Source organism: Vombatus ursinus, unplaced genomic scaffold (genome assembly GCF_900497805.2).
Source record: "Vombatus ursinus unplaced genomic scaffold, bare-nosed wombat genome assembly UNPS02015404.1, whole genome shotgun sequence".
Taxonomy (NCBI): domain Eukaryota; kingdom Metazoa; phylum Chordata; class Mammalia; order Diprotodontia; family Vombatidae; genus Vombatus; species Vombatus ursinus.
Window position 1 is genome coordinate 54,573 of NW_020955182.1, and position 25,283 is coordinate 79,855.

General features: G+C 38.6%; 1 protein-coding gene across 2 annotated transcripts; it reads right to left on the reverse strand.

Moving 5' to 3' along the window:
• Positions 1 to 13,245: 13,245 nt before the first annotated feature.
• ZNF22 (zinc finger protein 22) lies at positions 13,246 to 20,405 on the reverse strand. 2 transcript variants are annotated; one of them, XM_027847385.1, is made up of 3 exons: positions 20,333 to 20,405; positions 17,361 to 17,470; positions 13,246 to 15,494 (listed from the first exon to the last, which is right to left on the reverse strand). In XM_027847385.1, the coding sequence occupies exon 3, from the start codon at positions 15,389 to 15,391 to the stop codon at positions 14,714 to 14,716; it is 678 nt and encodes a 225-aa protein (XP_027703186.1). In that variant the 5' UTR covers positions 15,392 to 15,494; positions 17,361 to 17,470; positions 20,333 to 20,405; the 3' UTR covers positions 13,246 to 14,713. The 2 variants fall into 2 exon arrangements, with proteins under 2 accessions (XP_027703186.1, XP_027703187.1); XM_027847386.1 differs by lacking the exon at positions 17,361 to 17,470 and having other exon boundaries at positions 20,333 to 20,401.
• Positions 20,406 to 25,283: the final 4,878 nt, after the last annotated feature.

Sequence of the window (25,283 nt, forward strand, 5' to 3'; positions counted from 1 at the left end):
ACTGAAGAAGATTCATTTAGTATCTATCAGCACCACCTGATGGTTCAGCTTGAACTGAAATGAACTGGACTGAATTGAATAAAATCCAATTCTGCAACATGTTAGCAGCCCCTATTTTAAATGCCACAATGAAACAGAGGTTATTATTGCATGAGACGGAAAATTTGATAGGTTTCTTCAAACTATCTAATATTCTTTCTAGAGCTTAGTTAGTGGTTCACTGGTCTGAAAGAGTTAACATAGCTTCTGTAGGTTCCTAATGTTGTTTGTCCTTCATTTGCTAGAGGACCAGTGTCATCACAATGTGATGGGGGATGACTTGCACATGAATTGGATTTAAGTGAGGCAGAGTTGCACAGTCATTAGCCTCACTCTGTCTTCCAGAATCACTGAAGTCCAGTGGCAGGACAAAAGTTAAGATGACTGGCAATGGCCTGGGGTGCAGTGGATTGGCATTTTCAATGTCTGACCAAGCTCGAAGCTTGGGCATTGGAACAAATTGTTCTTATCCACCCATTCCATCAGGGGAAGTCTTCACATGATTGTGGTAGACACACCCCTAACTCACCAGTGGGTTTGAGGCCTATCAGTTCCCTTCAACCTGGTCTAGCCCATCTGCTGAGGAGTTTTACCAGGGTGTGGCTGCTAAGCAGGTTAGAGCTTCTTGGAGTCACAGGTGAGAGTTGGGTGATAGATAGACATCAAAGGTAGATGAGTAGCCCTGAAAAGGGCAAGCCCTCACACCAGAGCTGATAGTCCTCCCAGAGGACTCCAGACACCCTTTGTCTGAAGCATAGGATACATGAAGGGGAATTATTTAAAATAAAACAGGAAAAAAATAGGCTGGAGAATATATTTTGTTTTGTTTTTCTTTATTACAGAGTTCTGCGGCAGAACAGAGAGATAATCAGGACTGACAGTAACACTTTAAAAGAAAGAAAAAATTTCATAAAGAAAACTTCAAAAATCATAGGTCACAGCCAGACTGTATAGGAATTTAAACATCAAACTGAACAGTGCTAGCCCTGTATGAACAGAGAGAAAGGAATGGATATGTGATCATGTGAAAGTAAAATTGGTAATTCTTGCCAAGTGAATGGACATAGGAGAGATGAAACAGTCAAGGATGACTTTGAAGTTGTAAATTAGGGTGACTGAGAATATGGTCTCATAATCCAATAGAAATGAAAATACCAAAGGAATCAATGAAGAAAAAATGTTAAGAAATGCAACAAAGTTTCAGGATATAAAATAAACACACATAAATCATTAGTATTTTTACAAACTACCAAAAAACACAATAGAAAGAGACAGAAAGAGAAATTCCATTTAAAATAACTACAGGCTATATTAAATAGTTGGAAGTCTACCTGCCAAGACAAACCCAGGAACTATACGAACATGATCATAAAACACTTTTTCACACAAATGAAGACAGATCTAAACAACTGGGGAAATATTAATTGTTCATAGGCTGAACCAATATAATAAAATGACAATTCTACCTAAGTTAGTTTACTTATTCAGTATTATGCCAATCAAACTACTAAATAATTATTTTATAGAGCTAGAAAATAATCACTAAAAAATACATCTGGAAGAACAAAAGGTCAAGAATACCAAAGGAATCAATGAAAAAAAAAATGTTAAGAAAGCAGCATAGGAGTACCAGATTTCAAACTATATTACAAAATGGTAATCATAAAAAAAAAAAATCTGATGCTGGCTAAGAACTGGAGTGGTAGATCATGAAATAGAACAAGTACAAAATACACAGCAATAAGTGACCAGTAATGTAGTGTTTTATAAACCCAAAGATCCAAGCTTTGGGGGGAGGGGGTAAAAACTCATCATTTGACCAAAACTGCTGGGAAAATTGGAAAAAAGTTCAGAAGAAACTAGACATAGACTAACATCTCACATTGTATACCAAGATAAGATCAGAGTGGATAAATGATTTAGACATAAAGGGTGATATCATAAGTAAGTAAGGGAAGCATGGAAAAATGTACCTGCAGATATATGGTTAAGGGAAGATTTTATGACCTAACGAGATAGAGAGGATCACAGGAAGTAAAATGGATAATTTTGTTTACATGAAATTTAAAAAGCTTTTGCACAAACAAAACTAATTCAGTCAAAATTAGAACAAAAACACTAAAATGAAAAAATGTGCAGCGTGTTTTTCTGATAAAGGTCTCATTTCTCAAATATATAGGGAACCGAACCAAATTTAGAAAAAAAAAATATGAGACATTCCTAAATTGATAAATGGTCAAAGGATATGAACCGGCAGTTTTCAAAAGAAGAAATGAAAGCTATCAATAAGTATACAAAAAAATGCTCTAAACAACTATTGATTAGAGTAATGCAAATGAAAACAACTCTGAGATATCACCTCACACCTACCAGTTTGTTTAACAAACAAAAGGAAAATGACAAATGCAGGAAAGGATGTGGAAAAATCAGAACAGTAATATACCATTGGTGGAGTTGTGAACTAGTCTGACCATTTTGGAGAACAATTTGGAACTATGCCCAAAAACTACTAAACTGTGCATACCCTTTGACCCAGCAATACCACTTCTAGGTCTATATTCCAAAGCAATCAAAAAAAAAAAAAAGGAAAGGAGCTATTTGTGTATACACACATACACACACATACACATATAAATGCATACATACATATACATCTACATACATATATACATATACACATAGACATACATATATGTGTACATGTATATGTGTGTGTGTGTATATATAATATACATCAGTTCTTTCGTGATGGTAAAGAATTGAAAATCGAGGGGATGTCCATCAATTGGAGAATGGTTGAACAAACTGCAGTATATTATTATGATGGAATACTATTGGGATTTCAGAAAACCTGGGACAACTTCTTTGAACTGATACAAAATGAAATGAGTAGAACCAGGAAAACACTGTACACAATAACAGCAATACTGTAATGATGATCAGCTATGAAAGACTTAGCTACTCTGAGCAAGACAGTGATTCAAAATAATTCTAAAAGACCCACAATGAAAAATGCTTATCCACCTTTAGAGAGAGAATTGATGAACTCTGAGTGCAGATTGAAGCATACTTTTAAAAATTTCTTTATTTTGGGGTTTTTTTTGTGTTTTCTTTAGCAACATGGCTAATGTGGAAACATGTTTTGCATGACTTCACATATATGATCAATATTATGTTTGAGAGAAATTATTATTTTCTATTACATTAATAACCCATTATTAGTTAAGATCCAGGCTTTTTATTTCCTCATTCAAAGACCAGCCCTTGTATGTCAGTCAGCCAGTCTCTGAAAGACATGACTGATAGAGGAGATTGCCCTAATTCTCTGGGTACATGCTCCTTGATACTGGGCAGAACTGTGCCCAACTAGGAGACCTTACTGATGGGGTTGGGATCTGGACCCCAAAAAGGAAAAACCCTGGACTTTCCCACATGGCCAAATCTCTGGCAGTCCCCTGAGGCTGTAGTCCCATTAACTGGTCTTTCATTGTGGCTACACCCAATCTCCCCTCCATTGTTTTCCCTATGGCCTGGCCATTTCCCACACTTATTCCTAGCTAGGCTCCATTGTACAGGTCCCAGGAGTTCTGTTCACCCCAGTTTACTGGCCACTCCCATCCAGATCTCCTTAGACCCCTCCTTCAGTCACCCCAAACTACCTGGCCACTCCTAGATCCCTCTCACAGTCTTTCTGTATATAAGGTCCATCTTGTCTCCATTAAGATGCTTAGATTCTTATAATCTAGCTACTGGTCAGATTTTTATAATCTAGCCACTGCTTACCCATGTTCAGACTCCTTAAGAGTCTGTCCAATATGATGGATGTTCTAATAAACCTTAGCTTTGGCTGAAAGAAGGCTTGGGTCGAATTCTTTCGGGCAGGACCCACCTGTTGTGATTTTGGGGTCCCAGAACCCCTGAACCCCTAAACCGCATCATTACCTCTGCTTAGAGTATAAACAGAATCTAATCTAGGTGAATTTTTGCCTGTAGGGAATAAGCCTATGTCCTTGCAACCCTCCAATGGAGTTGAAGGTGACCCATCTTATGAAGGAGTGCTCTGGAGATGGATTCCTCAGTCCAGATTGCAGGAAGTGGCTGAGTCTCATGATCAAGCCACATTCTCAATAGGAGGAGCTGAAGACTTTTAAGCTTACTTCCTGAATTAAATGTCCATCGATCAAGGTTTATTTCTTCTGTCAGGGTCATTCCCTTTCAAAAAAATATTTAAGGCATTCAGGGACTTCCTTCAGTGTCTTTGGTACTACAGATAAACCACTGACCATCAATTTGTTGATTATTAGCTAACCTAATTTAAAAATTGATTATTAATTACCTAGAAACTCTTCCCTCAGGTTTTTCATTCATCACATATTGACTGCCTTCTCAAGAGGTGCTAGAGAGATGGAGTGGAGAGAATTTGGAACTCAAAATTTAGAAATAAATGAATATTGAAAAGTTTTTTTACATGTAATTAGGAAATATTTAATGAAATAAAATATCTTTTAAAACTGCATTAGCTTTTCTCTAGTTTCCATAGGACAATATTGACTCCTTTTGAGCTTATAGACCACTTCAGCACCAGATATTTTTCCAATGAACTGTTATTTTGCTATGCCTTCTTCATTGTAGACTATAGAAATTGACTTTTTAAAATCCAATTTAGAGATTTTTATATTAATCCCTGTTAAATTCCATACCTTATTAGGTTTGACCCAATGTCTAAGGCTTCAGGATCTTTTTGGATACTTAGTTATCCTTTCCAGCTTTCTGTCATCTTCAAATTTGATAATCAGGCCTTCTTTGACATCATTGATGAAAACTCTAATCTGTAGAGCTCTCAATTAGAGATAGCTAATTAATTGGTTATTGATTAATTATCCAGTTATTAATTAATTTGGGGCAATGGATAGAGTGCCAGGCCTAGAGTAAGGGAAACTCATCTTCCTAAGTTCAAATCCAGCCTCAGCCACTTACTAGCTGTGTAACTATGACTAAGTCACTTAACCCTGTTTGCCTCAGTTTCCTCGTCTGTGAAATGAGCTGGAGAAGGAGATGGCAAACCACTCCAGTATTTTTGCCAAGAAAACCCAAAATGAGGTCACAAAGAGTCACACACCATTAAGAAATGACTGAACAACAACAATTACAGACCACATTCCAAGATGGCATTGGGCCATTAACGACTACTCCTTGGACCCATCCATTCAACTATATCTAAAGCCATTAACCTATACTATCACATAGCCCATATCTCTCCATCTTGTTACTACAAAAAATATCATGAGACTTTGTCAAATACTTTGTTGAAATCTCAGTACATTATATTTGCTGCATTCACCAAATCTACTAGTTTGGTAACCTGACAAAAAAAAGAGAAATGGCATGACCTGTCTTTGAGGAAGTCATGCTATATCTTTGTGACTACTTCTTCCTTTTAAAATAATATATTCTAGAATTGTGCCAGAAACCAAAGTCAAGCTCGTAGACCTAAAGTTTTCAAATGCCACCTTTTCTAATCCTATGGCACCTCTCCAGCTTTTCACAGTACTTCAGGAATCACTTAGAGTAACTCAGTAATTATAATGACCAGTTCTTTGCACTCCCATTTATCAATTTTATCTGTCCTCAGGGAATAATAGACTGAGCAAAAAAAAAAATCAAACTGGCTATTTGGGGGCATATGAATCATAGTTTTGGAAAATGTTTAATGAAGGGGCTGAGACTTGGTCAAGCCCACTTGTCAATATGAGTGTCACAAATGTTTAGATATCTTAAGAGTCTGGCCAATATGGCAGATCTTTAATAAACCTTGTCTTTAGCTGAAAAAAAAATGTTTAATGAAATTTTTGACTTTGTAAACAGAACTACAAGTAGGCAGTCCAGCTGAATGTCATATAAGAATTTCACCCCCATATTAACAATTGACTCTGTATTAGACAAATATTCATTAGACTCTGTATTAGACAAAGATTAGACAAATATTCATCATTCATTCTTGACTTAGTAGGAAATTTAAAAATACTTTATTAGTATTTGTTGAATAACTACAATACTTAGGCTAAAAATTTAACATTAAACAAAAAAAAGATAATTTTGGGGGAGGCAAACAAAAACCTTTAAATTCTACAGAGAACATCCTACATATAATGGAATTTTGCTATGTCAACATCATATTATTATAGAATGTCAGAGCTGCAAGGGGCCTTAGAAGCTATGTAGTTTAGTTGGCTTATTTTACAGACAAAGAAAATTGAGGCTCAGAAAAGTTAAATGAATTACCTAAGACCACAGAGGGAGTTAATAGCAATTTTGCTGTCTCACAGGCCAGTGCTATGTCCATTATGTCAGTTAGTGAGATAAAATGAAATTTGGTATGGATTAGGTCCATCTTGGATGTTACATGAGGGTAATTAGTTACTGCCCATAAGACTCCATTATAAAGTAGTTTCAATAATAAGATTCTCCTCTGGCTTAGTCCCTGAGGATTGTGTTATATTGAAGGTAGATCCAATGTATTTATTTCTTAATTTTCTTTAATTTTGAATGGGGATGGGGGAGGCTCAAAGAAATAAAAGCAAAGCTTGTCAGTTATATTTTCACGCAAGGGTATTCTTTTCCCTACCCCAATCATTCCACATAGGCATCTTGAGAGATAAAAGCTCTAATATAAGTTTTGAATGCAAGAATGTATTTGGGATGTTGGATATATGCTCTAAGAATGTCAAAGACAGAATGAAAGGTCTCCTATATGGCAAAATATTTATGGGAGCATTTACTTATGAAAGCAAAAAGTGAAAACAAAATGGGTACCCTACTGTCTGGAAAATGGTTGAACAAATTATGGTATATGACTGTAATGGAATATTATGAGTTCCATAAGAAACCATGGACATTCAGAGAAACATGGATAGTAGCTAGCATATGGTACATGCTTAACAAATGCTTGTTGAATTGGATTGAATTCAAAAGAACTGATACAGACCAGAAGAATAAACTGGCTAGCTACAGTCATGTAAGTGAAGCAGCCATAGAAGCCAATCAAACTTAGATTAAAGACAATGACCATTACTGGTTCCAGATGACTTGTTTTTGTTTAACTGGTTTTCTTTGTTATAATGTAGGGTTCCTTGCAGGGGGAGAGGAAGGGTGCACATTTCAGAAAATGTCTGACATAAATATAAATAAATTATTTTTTAAGTCTCGATAGGCCATGATGAACAAGAAGTAGAGTGAATATGCAATTTCAGACGTGGCCAATGTGTTGATTTATTTTGCAAAATTATACGTTTTTTTAAACAAGGGAGTGCTTCAATTGGGGCCTCTGTAAGTCAGTTGGTAGTGATTGAAATAAAAAAAATCAGTATAACATTTTAAAAATACACAGGAAAAAGTGTGTTCCCTTTTCAGAGAAAGGAACACAAATGGAACAATTTTGTTACTTTATCTTATTAAATTTGTAAAAAGTTACACTTAAAAAATGTCTAGTTGACACTGCTTTTAGTCCTTTTTATTGCAATTTTAGATGTTCCTGAGACTATATTCTACTGGAAGGAAAACCATAACGCAAGACTGAACACTTGGGTTTTAGTCCCAACTCTCTTAACTTGCAGGGTGACCCTAGGTAAGTCACTCCTTTCCCTATACTTCAACTTTTTAATAAAACGAGTGGATTGGATTAAATGATTCCTATAGTTTCTTCCAGCACCAATATTGGGTTATTTGTTTATAACATTAAGGTAAAGATGCCCTACAACAAACTTTCATAATATCCAAACATTTCTTAGTCACTAGTAATTCCAGTGGAATACAGTTTCCCTTTTTTGAACCTATAGAAGTGAGTCATTTTCACACTCAAGTCTCTAACTGGATACATAAAATGTTTCCCAGGGGTAAAATTATAAGGGTAAGCAAAAGTTTCCATTTCTATTTAGTTGGCCTTTTTCGCCATCTACTGGTCATTCTCATGAAAAGCAACCTTAAACATTTCTAAAAGACGTAAGATCATTCTGCAAATATTTTTTTGAGCACCTGATACATTTTCTACATTTAAACTACCCTTCATAGACCTCAGAAGATTTCAAATGAGGTCTAGGGACTTAAACCTTTGAAATATACCAGTCACAAAACCCCTTATAATCAAAATCATTGATTAAACACCCACCTGATGATGGTGTCTCTCTTGGGTATCATAAACTATGTCAATACTTCAAAATTCATGATTTTATCAGTGTGGGTACTCCCTCTATTCCTGTAGATTGTAGTCCCTCACATCTTAGACAGGCTTGATGAGTTGCTAGTGTAAAAAAATAAAAAAAAGTTCAGCACTTAGTGATGTTGGGAATAGAATCCATTATCCACAATCTTCTGTTAATCTTCCCCAAACTTAGCTGTGCAGGTCCTCAAAAAACAGACCTACATATCCAGGCCTATGCTCAAACTCTTGCCCAGTTTGAGAAGGCCTATCCAAGCTTATGCTCAACCAGCACAACCTTTAAGAACTAAAGAATTGTAGGACTGAAAAGGGGGAAATATCCTAATTTTTAAGGGGAGAGGGAGTGAGAAGATAGAGTTGGCATACTATAGGCCAGTGTAAATGACTTCAATTCCTGGCAAAATTCTTGAACACATTATTGGTCTCTGTACACTTAATGGGTTAAAGAAATCACAAAGAACCAGCATAACTGGTCATGTCAGACTGATCTCATTAGAGGAACATAATAGGCATAGTAAATACCTGGATTTCCAGAAGGGCATTTGACGAGGTCTATCACTATCCTAGCTGACTAAACAACAATAATTCACATTCATATAGTACTTCAAGGTTTGCAAAACAGTTTCCTAAATAACCCTATAAGCTATGTAGTTTAAGTATTAGAATTGCTATTTCATATATGTACAAGCTGACGCTCTGAGTTGAGTAATTCGCCTAGGACCATTTATACTGCCAGTGTCTCAGGCAGGATACAAAGCCAGGACTCCTGACTAAGTTCAATGCTCTGTCCATGACATCACACTGTCTTTCCTAGAAGATCTGAATTCTCATTCCTGAATACATCTTCAAAGTACGCTTTTCCAAGGGAAAAGCTGTCACCAGAGGAAATTCCCTCTAGCTCCCCCATTTCTCTGGTATAGTGTAACTCAAGGCATAGGGCCATAGAGGCCTAGAATCCACATGTGCTTTTTTTTCTTCTAAATATTCATTACACCAAGTTATTGGATACCTACTACTCCCAGCAAGGCTCAATGCTAGGCACTTTGAAAGAATACAAAGATAAAGACTGCTTTCAAGATAGGGGTGGACAAAGGAATTTGATAGCCCTGGCAAAGTCTGATGTTTACCTCCCTACACATCCTAGGGCAAGAACTTAAGTCTCTTAGGGGCCTCAGGATAAAAATGTAAATGGAATCATTCATGGGAGAAATTTTGTTTGGAACTCTATTTCTGGCTACTTTAGGTGCTACAGTGAAACTATTGGTGAAATTGTCTAGGGCTTCTCTATGGGGCTGAGAACTTTTCACACAGGACAGCTTGGCTTCTCCCCTGAATGTAAAAGGTTGACTCTTAATCCACCTCAGATCTCTAGCTCCTATTGAGGAGGGTCCCACACACCTTAAAGCTCATCTGGCACTAGACTTCCCCTCTGAGAAGAAAATTGTTGCTTCTTTGTTTATTTGTTGGGGGTGGTGGCTGACAAGTTATTCATTGCTTTAATTTTTCTGGGGAGGGCGGTGGCAGTGGATGTATTCTTCAAGCCCACCAGTTATGGAAAATTTGGACTGACAAAACACTTCCTTTAACCTGGGAATGTCTAAGAACCATGCTGCATGGTTTTTGCTACAGTACTAGGCACCATGGGAAGCAAACAAGAAAACCAGGCATGGACTTCCCTATAGGAGAAATTGGGATAAGGAAAAATATATCCAATGACACTCAAGTTTGATTGGCTGGAACAGCAAATACTCAACTGGAAGGAGTGTAATAAGGGTTGATCAGGAACACTTGGCATTGCCTTATGCCTATAGACTAGCTGGTTAACCAGTAACTGACTGTTTTCAAGATGGATGTTGACTGAGACTCAAAAGGGACCAAGTTTTGCCAGAAGTTGGCAAACAAAAGTTTGACCTCTTCCTCTCCCTGACCCCCATGTTTAGCCTTTTGCACTCCTTCCCTTGGATTCCAGGGGGAAAAAGTGGGACCAAGAAGGCAGTGGAGGGGGTTGTTCCCTTTACCAACCCCTCCCCCAACAACTCCCCACTTGCCCCAGTAGATGGTAAGTCTAGGAAAGAAGTTTCTAGACTTCAACTGGGGCAGCCCCCCTTTTTTGTCTTTTCTAGGTACCCAGCACCCTAGAACTCTAAGAATACCTTTCATGAAAGTTTGAGCTGAAATTTGCATTTTTCAGTTCACATGTCCAGTCACTAGACCTTAGATTTCCTCAACAGCATGACCCTCTGAGGAAGACAACCATCAGGTAGCCCTTCAGCTAAAGAACTAAAATGGGGTCTGCAACAGGACCAAACTTTGCCAAACCTATAAGTGACAAATGGCTTTGATTGTGCAAACATCATAAATACATACATACATATGTGTGTAATATTAGTAGAGAAATCTCCTAAAGTGTCTTTTCTTTGAGTGAGTGAAGGGTGAGTCTAATGAGATATATTTGAATACTTTATTTGCTCGTGAGTGCCTGTGAATCCTTTTATCATGTTGTTTGTGGGGGAAAAATTCAAACACAAGGAATACCTAAGTCTTTTTTTCAGATGTCCATGGAGTATTCGAGGTAGGAAATGGAGAGAAATTGACTCTCTTCAGTGGAGATGGGGAGGAGGGGGGAGTAGGCCTCGCAGTGCTCTTACCCCTTTCTGGTGAGCCCAAAATCCTAGGGACCCCATAGAATGTAAGCTCTTTTAGGGTAGGGAATGGTTTTGGTTTTCATTTGTTTTTGTCTTTGTATCCCCCTGGACTAATTTAAGGTCCATTAACTAACAGAAGGCATTGGACTAGATGGCCTTTTAAGTCCCTTCTAAATCTAGATTTATGAATAAAATTTCATTTGAAATATTAATTACAGGGATTTTACTCCCATGAAGCCATTTACACTCCTTTTAATACTGATCATGTGTATCACCTTGTGAATGAGTCAATCAATAAGTTGTTGACAGACTAGGGAAAAAAAGGCAAAATATATTCAGTATTACAAGATCTGCATTTAGAACTCTCATCTAATGTAAAAAACAAAATAAAAAAAAACACTGAATTATAGAATTATGTGGAAGGTGAGCAACTTTCCTATTACAGATTATCATCAAGTGCTACATCCTGGGCTTTTGTACTTTTACAGAATGTACACGTGGAAGAGACCTTGTAAGTTTATTCTCATATCCCACTCAATGCAAAAATTAATGGATATGATCGATGAAAGATTCCTAGTCATCTAGCTTAACGCTTCCACATCACAGTCATTACTTTCTCCAGCAGCACTATTTTTTTTTTTTTGACCATTCATTTCCCTTTGAAGGCCAACTTTCCTCAAATACCGGTACTGAAATAAATCCCTGTGATCATTGCTTAGGGTCACAGATTTTGGTAGGGAAAAAAACAATCTCTAGGAAGATCTATGATCCAAAATAAACATAGGATCATAGATGTAGAATTGGGACTCTGAAGAGTGATCTAGTTCAACACTCATTTTACAGATAAAGAAACTGACATCCACAGGATTCATAAGTGGTGAAAGAAATTAGTAGAGCACTAAATTTGCAATCCAGGGATTAGTCTGAATCCCAACAGTGCCACTTACTGCCTATATGACCTCGGGCAAGACATCCCTCCAACCTGTTTCCTCATCTGTAAGGTGCAGGGGTTCAACTAGATGACCTTAGGTCCCTTGTAGTTCTAAGTTCTGACTTTATGCTCTTGGGCACATCAATATCTCTGGGTCTTAGTTTTGCAAAATCAGGATAAAATTTAGTGAAATTTAGGTTGGGTGACTCCCAAAGTACTTTCTAGCTAAGTCTATGATCTATTTCAAAAAAGCAGTCAAGCAACATTTGAAGCCAGAACCCGACTCCCAAGCTGGCATTCTGCACTGTACCATGCTGACCTCACTGGCTTGGAGATTTCTCTAGTAGTTTTACCCCTTTTAGGCCTTCTCATTCTCACCCCAACAGCAGGAATAACATGACATTCATTTTTCAGAATAAACTTAAAACTTGGGCCATTCTTCATGTAAGAAATAGCTCTGCTGAAAAGCTAACTACACCATAGATCTCTGACAAGCTTCACTGTCTCCAGCAACCTGGACATGTGGTATCTATATCATAAATGACTAAGTGATGGGTCATACAGTGCAGTTTTTGATGTTAGCAGAGGGCTATGGTGAAAAAAAGAAAAACACTAGTAATTTCTTGAAACCTGCACCCTAGAAAGTCTAAAAGTCTTACATGTAAGACTTTCTCAATCAGCATGCCAACAGAGAACAATTCAGTATGCATTGTATTTGCCTGAAGCCGAGTACCTAAAGAGGTATAGATTAAACCTAGATTTGTCATTATTTGTTCCCAATAGTTTTGTTTTCCATTCATGTATTTAAGACAGCTATAGTTTTCTTCCTCTGCTTAAACTCCACTCCAATATTTCATTTTGAAAGTATGTACTCTCTGTAGGACTACCAAGAAAAAGAGGCTAAGAGTACATGCCCAGAAATGAATTGACTTGTCCTGTCACCCTAGCTAAGTTTGGAGAGGTCCATCATCAGGATAGTGGCAGCACCATGAATGTTGGGGTCACAGAAACTTTAAATCCATTATTGTCAGTGGAACATACACAAGGAAAACTATATACACAACCTTGAAGTAGTGAACTAGAGATTTCCTACTTTATCTTATTAAAGGTACTTAGAAATAAAGTACAACTGTTACCTACCCATCACACAAGTGATTATAATTAGGATAACTAATATGTTCAGTGCAATATGCCTCAGAATTGTCAGAAGGAACATATATGGCACTTCGATATTGACTAGGGAAAAGGCAATAAACTAGAATATGAGGATGTTTATCCTCATTTTTGGAGAGAATCATAAAGACTCAAAAAGTTGGGGAGGTGAGTAGGAAGGGCCAAAGACCCCTGGAGGGTTAATTAGACAGTAGAAAAGGATGAAACCAGAAACTGAAAAATGAGCATTTCAAAAACAAGGGTTGGCATTGTACAAAATATTGTTTTATTTCATATGGAGAACTGTCATTATTAGCACAGTAGGATCGGAAATGATTACAAAACATAGAGAAAATTATGAGAATCTCGGCATCCAATAGGAACCAAAACCCTGAGCTTAAGTTTGGCCAGGATGTTTGAAACATGACACTGTTCCCTCAGAAGTTCAGAAACAGTTTTCCTGGACTTCTAAAATGTTAACTGTGATCTAGAAAGCAGAAGGGGGGGGCTTATCTCAAAGGAGGAGCTAAATTACACCCAAACTAAAAGTTAATGGCTTTTGTAATTATTGAGAACATTTGCTTCATAAGATCAAGGTTTCTAAAGTTCTCAAAGTTGAAGTCAGGGAGACTTGTTGCAAATCATGTGTTTTTAATTAGCAAGCATACAAGCAAATAGTCAATAGATCAGATAAGAGTGTCAGATATTTTGTTATGCTATAACTTTCTTTTCACTACAAGGAGCTTATGAATCTAAAAGATTAGCTGAAAGCACAATGTTACTGATGCCAAAGCCATATGTGCCAGCAGATCTTCATTCTGTTCAATGGATATAGACTACACTCATAACCCTGGTCTTGAAAATTCATTCCCATGGCCACAACACAGGTAATCCAGAGAAGGGAGTATAAATGAATACAATAAATGCAACACCACTCCTGAAAAAATTCAAGTGACTGACTTACTAATTTATAGATTAATAGCATTATCTCTGAATAAAAGGGAAAGCATGATTACTGTTAGTATAGTAATTTAAATGCCTAAGTCCTATGAACACTAAATCTCATTTCAGCTATTATATCTTTTGCTGAAAATAGGAGAGTTCACGGAGCTATGAGAATTAGAGAGATTCTATTATATTCTTATACTAACAAATGATGAGGCAGAATAATAGGAACAGAAAACCTTTAATCCAACATGGATTAAATTGCTCTCCACTGATTAAAAATGAGCTTGAATCTATCTTTGTATCATTCTTCAATTTTCATAATGAATCTTCTACAAATTAAACACTTGAAAAATGTCAAACACAACAAGGACAAAACCCATCTGTTCCAAAACCCCAAAATAATAACCCATCATTTCTTTGAATGGAATTAACTTCCCTTTCCTTCTACTTTATACAATGTCTGACCAATCCTAAAACTCAATGACCGACCACTGGCACGTTCACATACCTTCTCATTGCATCAAACCTTAAAAGCACCACAGGAAAATTTGTAGGTGAAAAACCATCAAACCAAAGGACGATGATAGCAGGAATCAGTCTTTCACCCTAAATATGAACACTCTCACAATAAATCCCAATGAAATTTAAATCATTTTCTGTTGGGTGGGGTTGGGGGGGGAAGAGAGATACAGTAAAGGAAAGGGGTGGCAAGAAGGGTGATAGTGAGACAAGAGTTGTAGTTTTTTCATTTTTATTAAAGCAGGCCTGAGTGGTGTCTCTGGTTTAGCACAGCAAAGATACTGACTTCCTTCCCGTACGGATTCTCCAACTGGATACCAAACGATTTTTCGTCCTGGTATTTTTGCCACGGATTTTAAGAGGTCTCTCTTCTCTGTGCAGTTTCATATGTTGACTAAGGTGAGAGCTCTGGCTAAAGCACCTGCCACATTCAATACACTGATAGGGCTTCTCTCCTGTGTGGGTTCTCTGATGCTGGATAAGATGAGAACTCTGACTGAAACACCTGCCACATTCATCACACTGATAGGGCTTTTCTCCAGTGTGAATTCTCTGATGTTGAATGAGATTTGAGCTCTGTTTAAATCCTTCCCCACACTCAGTACATTTATAGGGCTTTTCTCCAGTATGGACTCGTCGGTGCTGAATGAGGTTAGAGCTCTGAAAGAAGCTTTTTCCACAATCAGCACATTTATAGGATTTCTCTCCAGTGTGGATTTTCAAGTGCTGAAAAAGAGTTGAACTCTGACTGAAACTTTTCTCACATTGAGTACATTTATAGGGTTTCTCCTCCAGGCCATTTCTAAATCTACTGAAACCTGTGTCATATCGGGAAGCCATTCCCCATCTCTTCCGCTGCCGTGCTGTCTTACACTGATTCTCAAAGGTTTTTCCTTGGCTTGTGCTTCGGGAAATATTTCCTTTGGCTCTTCCTAACTGCATCCTGGAGAATTTAAAAATAACCCTGCTGACTACTTTCTATTGTTTTCCTCTTTGATCCAATGCTGTTTCACTTTCTTTGTAGGAGAATAAATCCCATAATTTTCTAAAGGAAAAAATATGCAGATATTAGTTAATTCTTCTGACAGAAAGAAATAAAGAAGAAAATTATTCAGTAGTTATTTTTCTTTATGGCGTAGGTCAATACTACTTCATTGCCCAAGCATCAAAACCTGTCTACAATGAAAGAACAATACATTAGACATCAATAGAGGCAAAGACAAATATGTGAAAAACATTTGTGAATTCTACACTCCTTGCTATTAGACAAAAGTCCCAGAAACTGAAATCTGAAAGAAGACCACCATATCAAAATCCCAACTGCATTTGTAGCTGTCCTTTTTCTATTCTGACAACATGGCCATTTGCAAATGGAGATAGGTGGGAAGGAAAATAAATCTGATGATGAAGCTGCGAACTAGTCTAAATATTCTAGAAAATAATTTCGAACTGTACTCAAAAAATCACTAAGCTGTCCATACCTTTTTACACAGAAATACCACTTAACTAGGCCTAGACCATAAAAGAAGTCAAAGCCAGAGTGAAATGACCCAAAAGTATTAAAACTTTTATAGCAGCCCTTTTTTTTTCCCGTTTGTTTGAGCAAAGGATTGGAAACAACTGAGTGCCCACTAATTGGGAAGTAGCTAAAGAAATTAATGTAATAGAATATTATTGTGCCGTAAGAAATGTTCTCATTGTATACCTCCAGGCCATCACCTATATACCTAGAGGTACACAATGAGACATAGGTTTTTTAGCAAGGTGTATATGGTTTTATTTTGCTTGACTACACTCATCATTTATTTGTAGAAGCGCTGTATGTAGAATGGCTTCTTTTGGGGAGAGAGAAATGACTTAACAGGAAGAGCTATAGATTTTTAAAAGTATAAGTAAAATTTTAAAAGTACAAAAGGCATCCAGAAGGTGACAAAAGCATATGCTGCAGACTGTCAAAAAAAATTTAAAAGAAATAGAACAGAACTATTGTTTCATATACAATCCTCTTTTTTGTTCTTCATTTATTGTAATGTTTGTGTTAATGATCAAGTTCATAATAAAAAAATTAACTTTACAAAAGGAAATAAGGAATAAAATTTAGATTAAATTATGCCAAATAAATGGAATAATAAAATGTGAAGATACATTGAAAGAGGAACACCTGTAATTCTTATTGGGAATAGACTATTCTAAAAATATTATACGTTCAAGATATAAGCATAAAAATATATTTGAAATTTGCCAGTACTCATAGATGAAATAATAAATAGGTGTCCAATATTTATTTATCCCTGAGTGATTCTGACCTAGGATTTAGGTTCTTTCTTCATCTGGTGGAATAAATGCAACAATGAATTGCATCAAGAGAGATTCATGATGTTTTCTCTTTGTATACCTCAACAATCCCAACTTTATAAATCTAAATTATTAGTTACTTTAGAGTACTTAACAATAAGAGTTTCACTCTGTAAATAAGTATTAACATCTGATAATCATATAAGTGTGGTTTTTTTTCTGGATAAGAAAAAAATCACAAGGAAAAGAAATAATACCTTCTCAAAAAAACTGTAGTATGATAGCTTTCCATGGGGAGAGAAGGAATTATTCAAAGAATTGTTTGCTCTTCAATGGAGTAGGAAACAGGCAATGGAAACAGATAAGAAAAAAAAAAAGACTGATGAGTTTAATAGGAGGGAGATGATGATGGTGATATATGGTCACATGAAACTTAAAGGTTAAAATCAGATCCAAAGTTTTAAAATATCCAGATCCTCCAAATGTCAAGTTTTAAAATCTCTCAAAATATGAAGTTTGCAACTTTTATATTTTTCAAAAAGGCCCTGAATCTGTTCAAAAGAGTAGCCTTCATAACCACTGCCAATGGTGAGATTACATTAAAGCTATTACTTACTTCATGTGGAATGAAATTATAGGTCCTCTTCCTGTTGTGAAGCATAACCTTTATATAGGGTTTACACTATGAACTGAGAACTATCCTGGGTCAGTGCAAACAAAAGAACACTGGGAAAAGAAAATGAAATCATACATTACTCACTTCAGTCTCTACATGCAAAATTCCAATGACAATTTACCCTACCCATTATCAGAATCTTTTAAAAAATGTGAGAGGCCTAAGTGTACAGTCCTCCCTCATGAACACTGCCCCTCAGAATCCCTAGCCTCCTTCAAAGCTAACCTCAGCTACTACTTCTTACAAGTTTTTCCTAGTCTCCCCAGTTGTGACCGCATCTCTATTCTCAAATAATCATGTAGTGCTTATCTTTTATCTGAATAAGAGTGAAAGCTTCTCAAGGACAGGTTTCTTATGCTGTTACTGTGACTGCTTATCAATGCAATTCAACATGCATTTAAAGTTATCTACTATGTGGTAGGCACTGGGAATTCAAAGAAGGAGAATGACAGATGCTAACTTAGTAGAGATAGGAACTAATAGATAATGAGGATAATAAAGTTAGAATGTGATAAGAGAGAAATGCAGGGAAAGAGAAGTTTGAGGAGGTAAGAGATCCCTTTCCTCTGTGGAATATCAAGGAAGACTTAATGGAAGAGGTGACTAAAGCAAGTTCTGGGTAGTGGGAAGAGCCTATAGCTGGGGGGAGGGGGGGAGGGGGGAAGGGGACGGGACACCTGTGGCCTCATGGCCACATGTGGCCTTCTAGGTCCTCAAGTGCAGCCCTTTGACTGAATCCAAACTTCTTAAAACAAATCCCTCAATAAAAGGATTTGTTCTTTAAAACTTGGACTGTCAAAAGGCCACATGTGGCCTCAAAGCTGCAGGGTCCTCACCCTTGGCCTATAGAAATACATAGAGGTGGAGGGGTGGGGAAGCAGGACAGAAGAGCTAGACTGTCCAGTTGCAAGTGAAGTGAGTAGCATAGTGTGAAATAAACCTGGAAACAACTTGTAGCAGGCCTCCAAGGGCAGGCTGAGGAATGAGTACTTACTGAGATGCCATCATTCATTCCTTTTTTCACATGCTCCCCATTACATTATTTCTTCTGGACCCCCTTAGACATGTGCCTTCAATGTACAGAGATTCTACTGATGCTCTATCAATCAGCCCCTGATCCATAATTTCAAGTCTAAGCTGTCTAGGACACTGAGAAGTCAAGGGACTCTCTAGGGTCATTCAGTCAGGATGGCAGAAACAGGGCTTGAACCCTGGTTTGCCTGCCTTTGAGGCCCTCTCTCTCTGTTCAACACGCCATGGTTCTTCACTAACAATGATCAAATAAAACTAAAGAAAGTCTGGGCTGAACCATCCAGTGTCTCTGGGTGGGTCTCAATTCCTTCTTCTACAACAGGGGTTGTTTTTAACCCAAGGTCCCAAGGCATCTATGGATATATTTCAGGGGGGTCCTTGAACTTGGAAGGGTGAAACAAAAAAACCTGTATCTTTATATCTAATCTTTAGCGCCCTCTTTAGTCTCGTATATTTTATTTTATGCTGTTAAAAACATTACTATGAGAGGGGGTCCACAGCCTTCCAAGGACACAACAATGGGGAAGAGCCCCTGCTCTAAAATACGCAAGTTTGCCTCAAGTGTTGCAAGGTGGCATAAAAATAAAACCAAAGATAGTTAGCAATCAAAGAGATGCTCTAAGGTGTGCAACTCCTGCCCTCCCCTTACCTCCTTCTTTCCTCACATTCAGCTTGGGAGGCTGGTGTCAGCCCAGCAATCAAATTCTGAGCTTTATTTATCACCGAGGCAACAGAACCAAACTACCTCATCTGTCCGTGGGGATAGCATCTCAGGGCACTGACCTCACAGAGTGGAGATGGGTACCAAAGCACACTTTAGAACCATAAGCCAACATTCATTACCATCCCTCCAGGCTCACCTCCCCCAGAAGGAAGCTCTTTGATGACTCCAGCTAAAAGGGTGGAGAAAGAATATGAGGAGGTACTGGAGTCCTGAAGGCCAGGGTTCAAATCCAGCCTCAATGCATCTATGAGCCGCATGGCTCCAGGACAAATCACTTAACCTCCCTCTGCCTCAGGCTTCCCCCAAGTAAAATGGGGATAATAATGTTCACCTTCCAGGATTGTTGTGAGAATCAAATGAAATGACATTTGCAAAGTGCCTTGCAAACCTTCAAGTCCTCTCTAAAGGCTACTTATTATGACTATTATTCTTACTCTTATCATTACTAAGGTTGCTACCAGTATTATTACCAGTTACTGTAAGTACTGCAATTATTATTGCTGTTATTATCACTATTGTTCTCTGCCACTATTACTTTTTAACTTATTATTGCTATTATTACTATTACTGTTATTATTACTGTTACAATTGTTACTATATCACTACCATTACTGTCATCACTATTATTGTTACTATTCCTATCGTTACTGTTATTAGTACTACTGTTATTATTGCTATTGTTATTATTTTCCCCGAATACAATGGCACCCCTTTTTCCTTTTTTGGGGGGATGGGTGGTGGGAGGTGAGTGGGTACCCCACGACCCCAGGCATGGCGCATAAATGCTCGTGGACGGGACTGACGGCTGCTTCTGACCCAACACTCCACTAGCGGTGCCCCCCTCCCGCCCCGAGCCCCGTCGGCTTTGACAATGACTTCCCGGGTTGGGGGGCGGTGGAGGGGCGCAGCGGGGGCGCCGAGGCCTCAGTTTCCCGATCCCTCTGACAGCACCACCAGCAGGGTCCGGCTCCCGTGCCACCCGTGGGCGGTGCCGCTGTCCCCGCCCCAGGATCCGCAGGCCCAGTTCCAGCGCGGCCCAAGCCCGCGGGGTCGGGGGGAGCCCAACTTCCGGCGGCGGTCCAGCAGCCCAGAGGAGGCGGCCGCGGGTGTGGAGCCCGGCCCACGCAGGCCCGTCCGCGAGGACCCACTCACTTACCGCCACAGCTGCCGCGGCCTAGCTCTACACGCGCAGCTCCAACTCCCGTTCCTCTCGCCGGAAGTCAGCGGACGGCCCGCAACACGACTTCCGCTGCGGCCACTCTAGGATACAGGGAGGCTCAACTCGATGGTTTTAACCCGCTGGGGCCGGTGGAGCTCCGACTCCTACATCTAGGACTGAGCGTGGCTACAGTCACTGCTTAGGCAATTGGTGATGCAGTGGGTAGGGCGCTGGACCTGGCGTCAGAAGGACGTTCAGATCCTGCCCCAGACACTGTCACAATTTCCCCCTTCCTCAGATGGGGGATGCTAACAGTAACTCCGACCTCCTAGGGCTGTAGTGAGGATTAAATGCGATAATATTTGTAAACATCTTTGGGAGCCTTAGGGGTGGAGGCAGATGTGTGGAGGCAGATGCTCTGAGCAATAGCCCTTGCCCTACCAAATACCAGCTGTATTACTCATGAGCTCTTAATTTTTCTAGGCCTCAGTTTCTTCATCTACAAAATGGAACTAAAAATTCCATTTTTTAATATCTTGAAGGATTCATAAAGATCAAATGGATGTGGAAATGATTTTAAATAACTCTGAAAAAATATAGGTGTACACATGTAAGCTATGATTATTATAATGCAAACGTGTTTCTAAACTAGAGTAAAGATTCCTGGTGCTCCCTGCCCCAAACCACCTTCAGTTAAATAGTCAAGAAAATATCCCACAATATTGCACCAAAATCTAGTGGAAATCAATTTTCCCTTTGACCAGGTAAGCATTCCATGGGGTCAGTGGCCCTGTGGCTGGGGCACCCTTCGGTCACCAGCTCTTAAGCATAGAATGCTTCACTTGGGCTTTGGCAGTGATTTGGTCTAGGGTGGCATTATTTCTATCAACAAAGCAAGGAATTATCACTTTCTTAATAAAAATTGATATGTTGAAATTGATCATATCAGTGAATGTTTTTCTACTTTAAAGGGGTACATATCACTTTCTCTCTACCACCACCTTGAACTATTGCAAATAACATCATAAGAGGTATTCCCGTCTCCACTGGCTCTTGCCTCTACTCCATCCTTTATGCTGCTGTGACATTATATCCTTCAAGCAAGGCTCTGGTCATTTCAGTCACATCCTCAAAAACCTACAAGGTCTCCTTATGGCTTACTGAATCAATACCTTCGTTGGGCTCATACTCAAGGCTTTCCACAAAGTGGCCACTACTGTACCTTTCTAACATTCTCTTACTCCATTTCAACCACTCTATGACCAGTTCAACTATACACTATTCAACATCTGTTCTACTGTGACTCCTATCTTGCCAAACAGCAAACCCTAGATCATCCCTACCATCTCTGTCCTCTCTCCACTCCAACTTGGGTCTTGGTGAAAAGTTGTATTCTAATAGAAGAGACAATATATACACATATCAATACGTACAGTAAAAATATAATGTGAATAAATACCAAAAAATGTACAAAATAGGTAAAACCAAAGTATTTGAGGAGATAGGACCTTAGCAATTGAGTGATCAGGAAACAGTTCTTGTAGAAGATGGTGACTGACCTTCATCTTAAAAGAAGGAGCATCAAGGAGGAGGAGGGAGTACGTTCCAGAATTGAGGGATGTGCCAAGACACTGGGTAGGAGATAGAGTGTCATCTGAACCCCAGACAAATTAAATGACTTAGTCAAGGTCACACAGGTTGTGTCAGAGCCAGAATTCATACTCGTGTCCTTTATCTCCAAATTCATGGTCTTTCCACTGTACACCTATGGGAATTGACATGTTCGGGAGAATTCTGGGTGTTTTGGCTACTTTTGTGCTAGCTCTTTGTGGCCAAGGGATTATAGAGCCTTACCATAAGAAAAGCAATGTGGTATATTGGCAAGAGCAAGTCAGGAAATAACAGTTCAAACCCTGTCTCTTATATTTGCTCTCTGTATGACCATGGTCAAATCACTTAACCTCTCTGAATTTCCATCCCATAAAATGGGAATAATAATCATTGTAGTAACTAGCTCAGAGGGTGGCTATGAGAATTAAATGAGATTATGTATGGTGCTTTTGAAATCTTAATGTGATATATAAAGCTTAGCTATTATTACTACTATGGAGCAGCAAGCACTGGAAATGGAGGCCCAAAGAAAGTGGGCTCTCTTTTCAGAAAGACAATATAACTTTCTTGTGGTCTATTTATTTTTGCAACTTGGTTTAAAAAAAGATAAGAAGCACCTCTGAACGTGAAAAGTGATGCATAAGCAGCTGGAGCTGGTGTTATTTTGGTCTCAGGGGCTTTGTTTAAGGGGAAATGATTAAGAGATGAAGCTGTGCCTGTGTGACCTCTCACATGTCTCCAGTTCAAACCTCTGACCCTTGTGCAATAAGAGCTTTCTTATTGTGTGAATCAAGCCTCCCAGGACACACAATGTGTTCTGTTCACCAAAGGCCCCAGGCCTTACTTTCTGTTTCCTTTGGCTTCTCTGGGAAAGGAAGCCTTTAACGTTCCCAGCCCCTGGTTTGGTGCAGCCCTGCCTTAAAACTCTGCCCACTAGCAATGTCACTTGTTATAATAATAACAATAGCTCCTATTCACATAGAAATTGTATGTGACACTGTGCATGGATTATTGTCCCCATGAAGACAATATCATGATTATTGTCTCTGTGAAGACAATATCATGATTATTATCCCCATGAAAAAAAATCACAATAATAATTTTTAAAAGACATTGGTTATGTAACACATTTAAGTCTAAAAAAAAAACAACTTGGCATTCATTGGCTCATGTGATGAGGAAACTTGAGATTAGAAAAGACAAGAGATTTTCTCAGCCACAAAATGAGATGACCATACCTTCTTCATGTTAGAATCAAAATTCAAATCCAGATCTTATGAGGACATGTCCTTTTCCCTTTCTATCATACCATATGAAGTGTTATTGGGACTTGTTCAGTAAAAGCCTAGATAGAATGGGGAAGGAGGGGGACAAGAACATATTAGGATCCTAGAATCATAGATTGAAAGTGAAAGAGATCTGATAGGTCTTTGAGTTTAATCCCTTCATTTTACACATGGTGAAACTGAGCCACAGAAAACTTAAGTGATATGCCTACATTCACATTGCTATTCAGTGTCTGAAGAAAGATTTGGGCTTTCCTACTGACACAAAACAGGTGGTATCTAAATATAGACTTCTGTGCACATCTGACTGTTTATATGGTTTTGGTACTTTTCGGACAAGGCAAAACATCCTGCCTAATAAAAACTGAAAGGCATTAGGAAAGGTGTGGGTTGAACTACTATCCATCTGATAAGGTTGCATAATGCTTCTTGCTGTAGCTGCCTGAACATTTTTATCAGCACTTGTGTGTCATATTTTAACCACGTGAAACATGTGTGTGTGTGTGTGTGCATGTACATGTGCATGTGCTAGAAAATCCAAAAAGGCAATCCAGGGATAGCTTTCTGGAATTGTCATGGATTGAGCACAGGAATGGGAGTCAGGAAACATGGGTTCAAGTCCTAGCTCAGGCATTTAACTTATTTGTGTCATTTCATCAGTCATTTAACTGATTTTTATCAAATCTCTTAGCTTCTCAGTCTCAGTTTCCTCATCTGTAAAAAAGGGTGAAAATGCTTGTCCCAATTATATTCCAGAGTCAATTTAAGGAAAATATTTTGTAAAAATTAACACATCATAAAAGTGAATAATAATAATTATTCCTTTTGAATTCCACTGTATTAGACTTGCCATAATTGAATTCTACAGTGACTTTAGATAGATTATTCTGTAATCAATTTGACTCATGTTGTACGGCTGTTTGCCCCTTGTCTGTTAATGATACCAACACCAGCCATTATGGTGATGAAGCAAAGATTTGATGGGGTAGGAGGGGTGAGGAGGACACAAACATTTATTAAGCACCTACTCTGTGCTAGGCACTAGGCTAAGCAAGGTGGTACAGTGGATGGGACTTTGAGTCTGGACTCTGGAAGATCTAAGTTCACTCGACACTACATGTGTGACTTTGGGCAAATCACTTAACTCCAGCTTGCCTCAGTTTCTCATCTATAAAATGGGGGGATGGGGAAAAATAATAGCACCTATCTCATAGGGTGGTTGTGAGGCTCAAATGATATAATAATTGTAAAGTGCTTTATACAGTTCCTGGCACAGAGTAAGTGCTGTATAAATATTGACAGCAGCAGCATCTCAGGCTGTTCAGTCAAAAGTTCACTTTTAATATACTTAGCAATTAAATATGTCATTTCCCTTGAAATTTGATCAAATCTATCCTTCAAATGGCTGCTTTGGAGAATTTGGAAATGTTTGATTTCAGTTAGCCCAATTCCCATGTTGAAGACCGGTATCCACTAGCAGACACATTCCCTTTCTTTATCAGAAGACAGCCCCTCCTACTTCTACGGAAAGACTCAATAAGCTCTGGCTGGGGCTGCTGCCAGGGCCCCAGAGTGCTGCAGCAGAAGAGAGGCACTAGCCCTAGGGGTGTGGAGAGGACAAAAGAGAGAGTGGGGATGAGGGAAAGAAAGAGGGAGTGGAGAGAGGGAATAAGCACTATATAGCACCTACTCTGTGCCAGGAGCTGTGCTAAGCACTTTACAAATAGTATTACATTTAAGCTTCACGACATCCTTGTGAAGAGGTCGCTTTTATTATCTCCATTTTACAGCTGATGAAACCAAAGCAAACAAGTTAATTGACTTGCCCAGCATCTCACAGCTAGTAAGCGTTGGAGTCCAGATTTGGTTTCAGGGTTTCAGGTCTTCCTATCCATTGCACCAGATATCTGATGGATAGACAAGAAGAGATGGAGAGGAGAGGAGAGGAGAGGAGAGGAGAGGAGAGGAGGGAAGGGGAGGGGACGGGAGGAGGAAGGGAAAGAAAAAGAAAGAAAGAAAGAAAGAAAGAAAGAAAGAAAGAAAGAAAGAAA